Here is an 11,898-nt window from a genome sequence, read left to right on the forward strand (position 1 = left end):
AAAAAAAAAAAAAAGAAAAAAAGAAAGATGATAGATTCTCAAGGACCAGCCACACAGGTAGAAGAGGGCAGGGAGTCATCTCTAGGACCATTCAGAGGAAATCAAGTAAATGCTAGTCTGGTCTCCAGTTCAGAGCTCAGCATTCGGAGGTGTTCCTGTGTGCTGTGCCGGTCACGTGAGGATTAGGAAATGTCATGGTAACAAATTGCTAGGAAACCTCCAGGCAGCCTGGGGAGTTTGTGTAAGATGTGTCCTGTAGATTTGAATTTTCAGTGTTGTGGTTGGATGATTTAGAGGGGACGTGGAGTCGGCTTTTGTGTTTTTGTTTTAGTTTTCCCCCTCTGGGAGAATCTTCAGGAAGATTTAGCTTCATTTCACGTTCAGATCGTATTTCAGACAGGCACTTGTGGAGTGAGTCCTAGGTCCCAGGCTGCGGGAGTTTGAGTGTAGAATATCCTGCCTCGGGCTTGCTTCCCAGGTGCTGAAGCTGTTTGAGAATGTCGTGGACCCTTTAGGAGGCTGAGCCCCACTGGTGGAAGTGGAGCCCCAAGGGTGGGTCTTGAGCTTTTAAAGCCCCACTGTCTCTCCACCCTCTGCTTCCTGTGGATACAATGTGACCAGCCACCTTACATGCCTTCCACCATACCTGCCACACCATGATGGGCTGCATCCTGTGGTGATTTTAGTATATATGGTAGTGGCACCATTAGGAGGTGTGGCCTTATTGGAGGAGGTGTGGCCTTATTGGAGGAGGTGTAGCCTCATTAGAGGAAGTGTATTAGCGTGGAGGCGGGGCTTCTAGGTCTCAAATAGACGCTCAAGTCTGGCCAGTGTGATCCAGCCAGATCCTCCTGGCTGCCCGCGGGAGACAGTCTCTTCCTGTGCTCCGCCTCTGCCCAGGGTGGACAATAGTCTCCTCCAGGCTGCTTGCAGAGGTCAGCTGCCTTCAGATGCTTGCAGAGCAAGATGCAGATCTCTCGAGATAGCTCAGCGGGTAAGAACACTGACTGTTCTTCCAAAGGCCCTGAGTTCAAATCCCAGGAAACACATGGTGGTTCACAACCACCCGTAATGAGATCTGACACCCTCTTCTGGCGTGTCTGAAGACAGCTACAGTGTACTTACGTATAATAATAAATAAATCTTAAAAAAAAAAAAGGTGCCGACCTCAGCTCTTACAGCACCAAGTCTCCTGCATGCTGCGGTGCTTGCCACCATGAGGATAATGAAGTGAACCTCTGAAACTGTAAGCCGATCCCAGTTAAATGTTTGCCTTTATAAGAGTTGCCTTGGTCATGGTATCTCTTCAGAGTAATGAAACCCTAAGGAAGACATATTAGACCCCTCTTAGACCATGAGCTAAAACAAACCTTTAGTTGTTTTTTTGTTTTGTTTTGTTTTGTTTTGTTTTGTTTTGCATTTTGTCACAGAAACAAGACAAAGTAACTTGGGTTCTATTCTAAGTAATAGAAAACACAGGGCATCCTTGAGATGTCCACCAGAGGTGAGAAGATGAAGACCCAGCATGTTGTTCAAGACCACACACCCCCCAGGCTTGTAGAGAGACTGGAACCCTAGCTCAATGGCAGTATGAAAAACAAAAAACTTTAGGAAACAATTAATTGGAATTAATATTCAAAATTAACTTCAATGGAGGTTTGTTAAAGCTTTAGAGAAGCAAAGACTGCTCATGGAGAGATTCAGCAAGCATTTGACTAAGTGCTAGTAAGACTTCTTTTGGAACAACGTAAGAGATCCTGGGGACATAAAGTTGTCTTCTCTGGGGCCCAAAGCAATTTGAGGACAAAATCCTGGGTAGTCAACATGCGCTACCAAAGAGGCAAGCTTAGGTTGCCACAGCAGCCCAATGGAAACATGGTGTGTGTCTGTGAAAGCTGTCTGGAAACTGATGAGGACACCAGGACATTAGAAGATTTGAGACAAGTGGGACTTGACAGGGATGAGTAGCATATGAACTGCACTTAGTGAAAGAAAACATGTTGGTTTAAAAGAGAATTGACATCTCAGCAGTGCCAAGGGGAAAGCTAGCAAAGATTAACCTTTCCTGCCATAAATCGGGTAATCTAAAACAACAATGAGAGAAGTCCCCAATCAATTATTCTGTGTGTGTGTGTGAGTGTGAAAAGAACATAGACATTGGTTCACATGCACCTCAAAATGTTGACTGCTGTCACCACCCTCCTTGATGTAATTGTAGATTTAGACACCTATATTTCTATTGTCATTTTACACATCAAAGACTGAGTTGTATAAGTACACCTACTATTCTGTTCATTTCTCCTCAAAATTTCAATCAATTTTTCTGTACTCTGGAATTACTGATAATTTTGTGCCTTTTCGTAGTATTCTAGGGCATTTGCTCTCCCATCTCATCAGAAGAACTTCTTCCTGGCTTAAAGGTGCTGTTCATTCTTCTGGGGGCTCTGTGAAGCTCTCTCTCTCTCTCTCTCTCTCTCTCTCTCTCTCTCTTTCTCTCTGTCTCTTTAAACAAAATAATTTCCTTAAACTCCTCCCTTGGAGCTGCCTACACAATCACCTCTCCCCTTCCTTCCAAACCCCATGCTTTCCTTAAATCCCCTGAGTAATTTCTGTGACAAGATAACCCAGTTCTTCACCCTTTCTACGGTTCACAACCCTTTCCATGTTGCACCATGGAATGGACATGGTGTTGGCACGTCCTGATTCCTGAAGCTGACTGGGGTCAATTCTTCCTTCCACTCCGTAGCTCTCAAACATGAGATCACTCAACAGTCCTTCTCCCCAAGGTCAATAGACTTTTGCCTCACCCACACCCTGGAACTATTGCTGGGAGTCAGGATGCTGTAAATCGATCAGGTGTGACCTTCAGGAGCCCAAGAGGGTGGAGACTGTGAGGGTGGGAACAGACTGGGACCTCCTGTTCTACAAGAACGATATTGTGTAGAGTGAAAGGTTACATAGCCACACCCAAATGCAGTGTGCATTTATCATATTCCCCCCTGCTGTTACTCTTCCACATGCCTCCCCTCCTTCCTTCTTGCTTTGTCTTCCCTGGTACACTCTGCTTTTACATCCAAGTTCCATCTACCATTTCTACAAATGAAAGGAAACAGGACATTTGTTGTTATGGGTCTGCTCGGTTTCACTTAAGGGGTGCACAGGGCTTGTCACTTTGGCGAACATACCCCAGTGATTATGCCCAAGGAGAGGAAGAGAGCCAAGATGGAGTCTTCGAAGTCTGGATTTGCTAGGTGCTTGCTTCAGGGAGACCTAAGAGCTTTTAAGGGGTCTAGAATGCAGTTCCCTCCAGCCGGGAGAGGTTGGTTGGTGAGGAGGTTCCTTGTGCCTTTGATCACTCTTGCTGCTTTGTTAGCATGACAACAAGGATGAGCATAGAGCCTGATTCACCTGGAGGCTTTTGCCAGTGTCCCCTGCACCAAAGGGATTGCCATACTCAGCTGGGATGATGGGATTCAGGGTGACTGTGAGAAAAGCCACATGCCTTCTTCTTTGGGGAGATGAGGTCTAAAGGAATGAGGGCAGACTCTTCTCTTCTTTTTTTTTTTTTTTTTTTTTTTTTTTTTTTTTTTTTTTTGGTTTTTCGAGACAAGGTTTCTCTATGTAGCCCTCCCTGGCTGTCTTGGAACTCACTCTGTAGACCAGGCTGGCCTCAAACTCAGAAATCCGCCTACCTCTGCCTCCCAAGGGCTGGGATTAAAGGCGAGCGCCACCACCGCCAGGCCAGGCGAGGGCAGACTCTTTTCCATCCCACTTCTTGTTTTTCTTCCTCTCGAGTGTCTTCTTTCTCACTAGCTATGTCTGTTTCAACTTAACCTCCCTTAGAGCCCAACTTCACTGACAGGAGACCATTCTCCTTCCCAGTACGGTCCTGCCCGGAAACAGCAGCTTCGCCTCAAACCTGGCAACTGACGAAGGACTTGGGCTCAGGACAGAATGAAGTCTTAAAGTAATTTCTGTAAAGAGGGAAAGTGCAAGGTTGAGAAGTAGAAACTTCTTGCTGATTCTGCTGAGAGAGGTATCAGTGTGTGTGTGTGTGTGTGTGTGTGTGTGTGTGTGTGTGTGGTAGGGTGACGTGCCCCGTATCCTCCCAGGAAGGAGCAGCAGCAGCCTGTGCTGACACAGTGCTGGCTGATCTGCCCAAAGTTAATGCCAAGTGCTCCCTCCATTAACCCTCTCCCCAGGAATCACAACCCCAAGCTTGAGATAAGGAAGTCAGTGCTCAGCTGGAAGTCCTGGCTGCTGGGAGCAGGGCTGGAGGTCAAATGAGCTTCCACCTTCTTCCCTCCCCAGAGCACTGTGCTGACAGGGACACAGTGAGCCCTGTGTGGTTGTCATCCCAGCTGACCATCCCCCAAGAGGATGGGAGTGGGTGAGAAGAGACATGCACATTCTAGCCTGGTTCTCTCCTGCGAGGGAGGCACCATCAGGACCAGGCCAGGGAACTAAACCCAGAACACCCACCAGTGTGTGATGGCTGAAGGAGCCCACTGCTTATGAAGGATGTTTCTTAGGTAAGTCAGGGTGTTGTCTTAGTGCCCCAATAATGGCAACTTAAGGGGGACATGGTTTCTTTTGGCTTATTGTTTCATCAAGCTGTGGAAGGGAAGTCAAGGCATGAGGACGCTAGTGCAGCCAGCCACACTAGATCTCCAGTCAGAAGAGAGAAATGGATGCATGCTTGTTTTTAACTAGCTTTTTCTGATATTCATTCCAAGACCCCAAGCCAGGAACTGGCACCACCCTCACAGGAGGAGGGACAGAGATCTTCCAATATCTCTAATCCTTCACAGACATATTTAGAAGCCCTTCTCCCAGCTGATTCCGAATTGTTGTCAAGCTGATAGTTAAATCCGACTATCAAACAGAAACTAGAGATGCAAAGATGAGGGCCAGGTCAGTAGAAAAGGCAGGGGGATGAAATCCTTGCCCTGGACTGTCATGTTGCCTAATACAGGGATCAGTGTTTTAATAATTGCAATAACTGACAGGAGACCCTCAACAGATCCTGGCTTGCTGATACTCCCTTATGGAAGGAGGGAGAAGAAAAGGTCATTATATGCTCACTTGAGCTTCCAGTCACTTGCTCCCCCTGGTGTATCCATAGCAACTGCATATGGCTCTGCCCTGGCTGTACGTGGTCATGGGAAGTCCTAAAGTCCATAGCAGAAGAAAGATTGACTGACAGAGAGATTCTGTCTATAGCTATGGGGAGGCAGTTGTTTGTGCCAAGTAGGATGTCTTCAAAACTTATTACCAACGTAGCTCTTTGGGAGGGTCCTATACTTGTCTCATTGTTTGATCAAATACCGTAACAAAAGAGATTTGAGGGAGGGGCATTTATTTTGGCTCACGGTTTGAGACTGCAGTTCCTTATGTCATGAAAATCACAGCATCAGGAACTTGTGGCGGCTGGTCACATTGAACTCACAACGTGGGGCAAAGAGAGATGAACACTGATACCCAAGTCGCATTATTCAGTCCAGGATCCAGCCCGCTGAATGATGGCACCCAGAGTAAAGGTGAGTCTTCAGAACCTAATCTAAAAAATCCCTCATGGGCATGCCATGGATTTGTCTACAACGTGATTCTACATTCAGTAAAGTTTACAGTATGCGGGGGCGCACACACACAGGCACACACAGACACACACAGACACACACACACATACACACATGCCACAATGCTGGCTCTCTCTCTCTCTCTCTCTCTCTCTCTCTCTCTCTCTCTCTCTCTCTCCTATAGGTTAGGTAAGCACAATGAATCTATTAGCTTGCTTAGCTAGATTTGGGTGTAACTGGCACTTGGTTGGTGCCCACTCTGTGGTGAGGGGATGCTTATTCTTTTGGAATAGTATGATCGCTAATGTTTCAACATGCACTCCTTCCAGGTTGCTGGCATCCACATGGCCTTGAATTGCTTTCCTCAGAGCTCTATCCAGCTTCCCCCTTTTAAGTGCTACTGACCTGGGAAACCATGTTTTGACATGGCCACTCTGTTCTGTCATCTCTGGTCATTTCTGAGTCACCAAGGATGTTGGCTCCTGATTTCCATACCTCTCTAACATGTGTCCCCTTCTGGCTTTATAATTTACTTGACTGCTCACCCAACTCTCTGCCTCTCCAGCCCAGGATTTTTCATCCCTTTAGAGCTTGCCTCCCACCTCTGGCCAGCCACCCTGTGTTCTCACTTGATCCATAGCTTTCCCTGAGATTGCTTCAGCTCCCCAAATACAAGTGCTTCTCTCTGCCTGAGCTCTCTCTGCCTGAGCTCCACTTCCCGGATCCTCCCTCCTTTACAGGATCTGATGAGTACTCCCAAGTTAACTCTTCACATCCATCTCACCACAACCGGCCGCTTCAACCTCTCCTGTGACTCTCTCCTGAAGACATAATCTCTCCCTCCTTGCTGCTCCCTGAAATGACCCCAGCACTGGTGGGCATCTCCATCTGAGTTTCTGAACCCTGGTATGACAGCCAGCCTTTTATCACCATTTGGAAACTTATACAAGAGCAAGGGTTCATCTCAATGCATCTTTCATATTTCGTGTCTGGCTTCCTGCATTGAGTTGAGGCCTATGGCAAGGCAGAGACACAGTGGGAAATGAGTACAGGAGACAAATGGTGGTTGGCTCATGGCAACCAGGAAGCAAAACAAAGTAACAAGATCAGGTCCAGGTCCAAGCTATATAACAACTCCAAAGATCCACTTCTCACAACTAGGCCACGCCTCTTGTAGTCCCACCCCCCACCCCAATGCCCAGCTTCCTACTCGAGCAATTAACCATGGGAAGGAACTCTGGTTTCTCCTTTAAATTTCACGTTATAGCTCAACCCCGTCTCGGCAGTCTGCTGTCCATAGTTTGTTAGCCCTCCACCCTCATATTCCTAACACTGCTCCCAACAAAGCCAATAAAATGGCTGATGCTAAATCCAATGGGCTTTTCTGACCTAACTCGCCAAAGCTCTTAGAAGCACCTAGAACTGTGTGGTTTGTTAAAGTAGCTTTTTCCCAGGTTCCTGATCTGTCTTACCATGTTCTACCCAACTTCCCAAGTCTTGGAGCTTTGATCTGATCATCTCTTTTCTCTATAGATAATCTCAAGAAAGAACTTCCATGCTGTCTATTGCATTAACTCAGATTTATGTCACTGTGTCTTCAAATCTTGTTCCCTTATCCACTGAGTTGTGTCTTCATCCACAATACAAACACCCTGTAGTTCAAAATTAAAAGTCACCCTGGAATTCCCCACCTCCCTTCTCTACCAACCAGGCTCTGTCAGATAACACCATGGCCCCCAGCCCCATGTCTGTCTCTATTCCCCTTCACTATTCAACCCTTTTCTGGGTCACCACCCTCTCCCATAGAAACTACTGTGGCAGGTTCTTCCTTCTGATTTCTGATCCACACTAGAAGTAACTTGCCTGAAATATGCACTGGGCCATCCCCAGGGCCTGTAAAGATCTTGTGCCAAAAGAGCTGCCACTTCTTTCTTGAGCACAGCCTCCCATTGCTTACTGGTGTCTTATTGACCTTACTCTGTTCTGTGAAAGGCTCTCGTCAATGTTGGTGGCAAGTCCTCTATTACTTCTCCCATTACACCACTAGCAAGGATGGAGCCTAATCCCCAACCCTTGAATACAGTATTAAATGACTTGGTTGGCTAATGGAGTATGGAAGTTACACTGTATATTTCCAGGGCCTGGATCAGTCATCTTGTAGCTTCTACCCTGATCTTTTGGTAGCCTTCTCTGGGTACTGAGTCATGAAAGAACCCATCCAACTTGATCACTAGATACAGGGGCTTTGTTCCCACCTGAGCTTGGCCTTTTAACCCTCTCTACTAAGGTAATGAAGCCTTCTTGAAGTCTCCTGACAGGCTCTATCTACCAGCTCAATATTATCTAGACTTATATTGTTTAAAAGGTGGAGATGGGGGCTTCTGGGGTGGCTCTCGTGAATCCTAGGATGGCCTTCAACTACGTAGCCAAGGATGACCTTGAACTTCTGACCCTCCGCCTGAGCACTGGGGTTACAGGTGTTTGCCACCATGCCATTTATGCAATGCCAGGAGTAAGTCTCAGGCTCTCAGGATTGTCAAGCAAAGCTACATGAGCTACAATCCCTGGGATTCGAGAATTTTGAAATTTGAGACTTTTCAAAAGTTCCCCATCAGTCACAGGGACAGTCTTGAAATTAAAAAGTTACTTGACTATGAAATACATCCCAAGATCCTGATTAGGAAGTTTGTCCTGGGGTGTCCTTTTTTTTTTTTTTTTTAACGAGGGCCTTTTCAGATGAACCCAAGTGAAAGAATGTCAACAGAACGCTTACAAACACAGGCATCGCAAACCTCAGCCTATCTTTCCCAGCTGAGCAGTCATTGATAAAGTGCAGTCCAGAAGCCAGACAGCTGCTTTTTCATTGGTGTTTTATTGGGACTCAATGACCATGGATTTAAACACTGTCAGGTAAGTTTGACATGGCAGGGTTAAAGGGTTCCCCCAGACACCAGGTGACTGGCAAAGCTTCTAACTTTTTACTGTGTAGTGCTCTTCATGACGCTGTGTGCCTACTCCTCACTGTGAAGTCTTAAAGTCTTAAAGACAAGAGCAGTGGGTCTCCATTTCTGTCACCGTACCCACCACTGAGCAAGTATTAACTTGTACCTTTTGAAAGAGCTCAGGAGCTTGGAGGACCAGATATCAGCCTATTCTACCAGATGCCTCTTTTTTATTTTTTTGGCAGAGCAGCCTAGACAGAGACAAAGAGAGCTCAAAGATGAACACGCTGGAAGACGGGTATCAGGACTGAGGACTCAGGCCTCAGTTCAGCCCAAGAAGCCCTTGACTGGGGTTCCAGCCCTCAGCTGGAATGCAGGGCTGGGTAGGCCCTTACGTCACTTTCTGAAACCCACTGCCTTGCTCGAGCCCCAGGTAACAATTCTCAAGCCCCAGGGCGATTCTCAGAGAGAACCAGCATCCTTTGCTTCCCTAACGGGCATGGGCGGGGCAGGACACTGGACAGCAGCCTTGCAGCACACGGGAAGGAAGTCCTCCCATCTACCAGGAAGGAGTGGGATGTGCCAAATGCCACATCATGGTTAAACTGCACGGATGGCAGTGTGTACCACACACTACACACATACATACCTGGAGCTTCCAGGCTGTTTGTCCATGTATAAGGAAGGACTCTGGGTACTACAAAGAAAGGCCTTTTATCCCTAATGCCACCAGACAAGGTCCTCCATTGAAAACGTTGCATATTCATCTCTGTTGTTAATCCGGCATCATCTACAACCCCTCAGACCCCAAAGAGAAACCATTTGCCCTTCCCTCCCTTTTTCTCTCCTTCCCTCAAACCAAGGCCCTCTGGGTTCCAGGGGTCCACGCTGGTCCGATCCTACTTAGAATCTGGGATCTTGACTTTTGCAATAGTACCAGGATCCAGAAGTTCCAAGTCCTGAAGGGCTTCTAGTAGCTGCTCCCGGGCAGCACCAATGAAGGAATTCTCCAGAAAGGCGGGCAGGCCTCCCCCACCATCACGCAGGATATACAGGGGTACCCGCACCAGGCCCAGCACCTATGAAAAGCAGACAGGGGACAACAAGTGGCACTTCACGTACCTCAAGCAGTTACCTTATCTACCTCAGAACAGAACTCTACAGAGAACAGGCAAGCAGAACCAGGCCCGATAATCATACCTCAGGAGAGCCAAGAGAGCCGCCAAGGGTCTCTGTGGACAAGTGACCCATGCTGGGTGCCAAGCGCCATCCTTGCTAATCTTTCTCCATCCTTTTCAAAACTCAGAACTTACACTACTGTATAGGTATCGCTTGGCTGCTCAAGAAAAATGCAAATACCCAAGTCTTCCTCTGACACCCTTACCCAACCCAACTGATCCCGATGAACTGTTCAGTCTACACACTGCCAACTCGTGCTCACTAATCAGTTTTAATGGCGCCTTCACCCCCAGGTTCAGAGTCATCTCTACACACAGGCTTCCCTCGAATTAGACTCACTGACATGCTTTCTGCTTAAGGGAAATATGAGCCCCAAGTCAAGAGCTTAGGGTAACATGTACACTAGCATAGAGCAGCAGAGACCCTTGGATGTGTGTTCTAGAAAGTTCTCTGCAGAGGCCACTAAAGGTGGCCGAATAGGTGGAATTATCCTGCTTGGAGATGACCAAGATCCCAACTAGTTCATGCAACTTGAAAGAATTCAAAGTTGGAGGGTCAAAATCTCCTCTACCCAGTGGCTTTTCTTGGTGAGGGACATAGGGGTTGCGGGGAGGATAGATGGGAGGTGGAGTGGGTCCCAGGCTGGTCCCACCTCCAGCCCGTGGTCCTTGGCTTGAGGTGCCCTGGCTTCCACAGTTTGCAGCTGTTCCAACGTCAGGCGCTTGGCATAGAAGTGGGCCACCACGCGCGGTCTGGCCGCGATGTGTGAGCTGCGGTAGTCGGAGCGTTCCACACGGAAGGCAGACGTCGCTTCGCCCAGCTCTTCGCGCAGTTCACGGTTCAGTCCGTCCTCCAGGCAGCTGTCCTGCGCGTCCACGAAGCCGCCAGGGAAGCCCAGGCGCCCGTCGAAGCGCATCTGCATCTGGGGGAAGGAGGGTATGATGGTTGGCCGGGGCACGCGGGCCCCGGGGCAGGGAGCAGCCATGCATCCCGCGTCCTCACCAGCACAGCGAAGCGCATCGGGATGCGGCCGAACAGCTTGCGGGGGTCGGGCGCGTAGAGCAGCGCGTGGCAGGCGTGGCGCCAGCCCGGCCCTAGAGCCAGGGCTTCGCTGAGCTCCACTTTCCGATCCCCCTCCATCTCTAGGCTCGCACTTCCGGGTTCCTGCAGAGGTCAGCGCCTCGGGGCGGGGATTCGCGAGACTCCGCAGCAGCCAATCAAGGAGGAGCCGGGAAGACAGGTTGGATTGACCTTTAGGCTGTGCTGAACGGTTTAATAAGATAAAGACAGGCTCGGGCCGCTAAGGTTAGGAGGTGTTTGGAGCCCGAGTATAATTTACTCAGGAGTCCGGGCAGTGCAAAGGACAAGTTTTAGGAAGCTGTACGGGGTTGGTCCATCCATAGCAAGGAGCCTAGGGATGGGAGGAAGGTAGTCTGGCTTTAGAGCTTATTCCTATCCTAGGGTAATGGGGGAAAGGAGAGGTGAGTGTAACAACTCTTGAGTGGTGGAAATGTGGGGGTTGTCTGATTATAAGGGGGCGCAGAGACCGGCGCCAAGACAGAGCTAACGCTTTCAGGGAAGAGGAGTGGTCAGTGGGTGTGGTCACAACAAGCAACTGCATTGGTTGTGGGATCTGGGTGTGGGGCCTGGAATGTGGAAAATGGCCTATGGAAATGTCGCAGGTCACACAGGAAGGCTGGGGAGGGGTGACTGGCTGAGGATGTTACTAAAGCACAGAAAAGAGTAGTGGGGAGAAGTCAGATGGGGCACCCCCCCAGACCCCCACCACCACACTAGCAGTAAATTAAAATACCTTCAGAACTTTAAATTCTGGAGAAAAATGGGAAAGAGGTGGGAGTCAGGATCCTTCTCTTCAACTAGGCTGCCCCACTTGAAGCTGAGTTCATATATTAAGAACCTGTGTATATTTAAGGAAGGGAAGAGGTGACTCTCAAAGAAGGTCTGACTTCAGGTCACAGCCTGGACTTGACAGTTTGTTGTAAAAGCTCAGAACTCACCCAGACACAGGCTTGTGACTTTAGTAGAAGCCACTCAACCCTCTCAGGTTCCCAGTTAAGGACCTGTTAGTGGAGGGGTTACCAGCCTAGGATGGGATAAACGTCTGCTCAGAGCCAACACACAGTAAATGCAGCCATTCTTGGATTAGAGGGTGGAGGCTCGATGCTGTGTCTTATGTC

At 48.5% G+C, this 11,898-nt stretch overlaps 1 protein-coding gene across 1 annotated transcript; it reads right to left on the reverse strand.

Annotated features, from left to right (window-relative positions):
- Positions 1 to 8,432: 8,432 nt before the first annotated feature.
- Positions 8,433 to 10,858, reverse strand: LOC116072234 (U8 snoRNA-decapping enzyme). The gene is made up of 3 exons (XM_031343578.1): positions 10,703 to 10,858; positions 10,353 to 10,622; positions 8,433 to 9,600 (listed from the first exon to the last, which is right to left on the reverse strand). The coding sequence occupies exons 1-3, from the start codon at positions 10,838 to 10,840 to the stop codon at positions 9,421 to 9,423; spliced, it is 588 nt and encodes a 195-aa protein (XP_031199438.1). The 5' UTR covers positions 10,841 to 10,858; the 3' UTR covers positions 8,433 to 9,420.
- Positions 10,859 to 11,898: the final 1,040 nt, after the last annotated feature.

Source organism: Mastomys coucha, unplaced genomic scaffold (assembly GCF_008632895.1).
Source record: "Mastomys coucha isolate ucsf_1 unplaced genomic scaffold, UCSF_Mcou_1 pScaffold23, whole genome shotgun sequence".
In the NCBI taxonomy this organism is placed as follows: domain Eukaryota; kingdom Metazoa; phylum Chordata; class Mammalia; order Rodentia; family Muridae; genus Mastomys; species Mastomys coucha.

Bases quoted from the DNA above. Each gene is read 5' to 3' on its own strand.
- LOC116072234 (XM_031343578.1), bottom strand. From the start codon at position 10,840: ATGGAGGGGGATCGGAAAGTGGAGCTCAGCGAAGCCCTGGCTCTAGGG. The intron at 10,623-10,702 runs GTGAGGACGCGG...TCCTTCCCCCAG, and splicing joins CGATGCGCTTCGCTGTGCTG to ATGCAGATGCGCTTCGACGG. The intron at 9,601-10,352 runs GTGGGACCAGCC...TGCTTTTCATAG, and splicing joins CCAAGGACCACGGGCTGGAG to GTGCTGGGCCTGGTGCGGGT.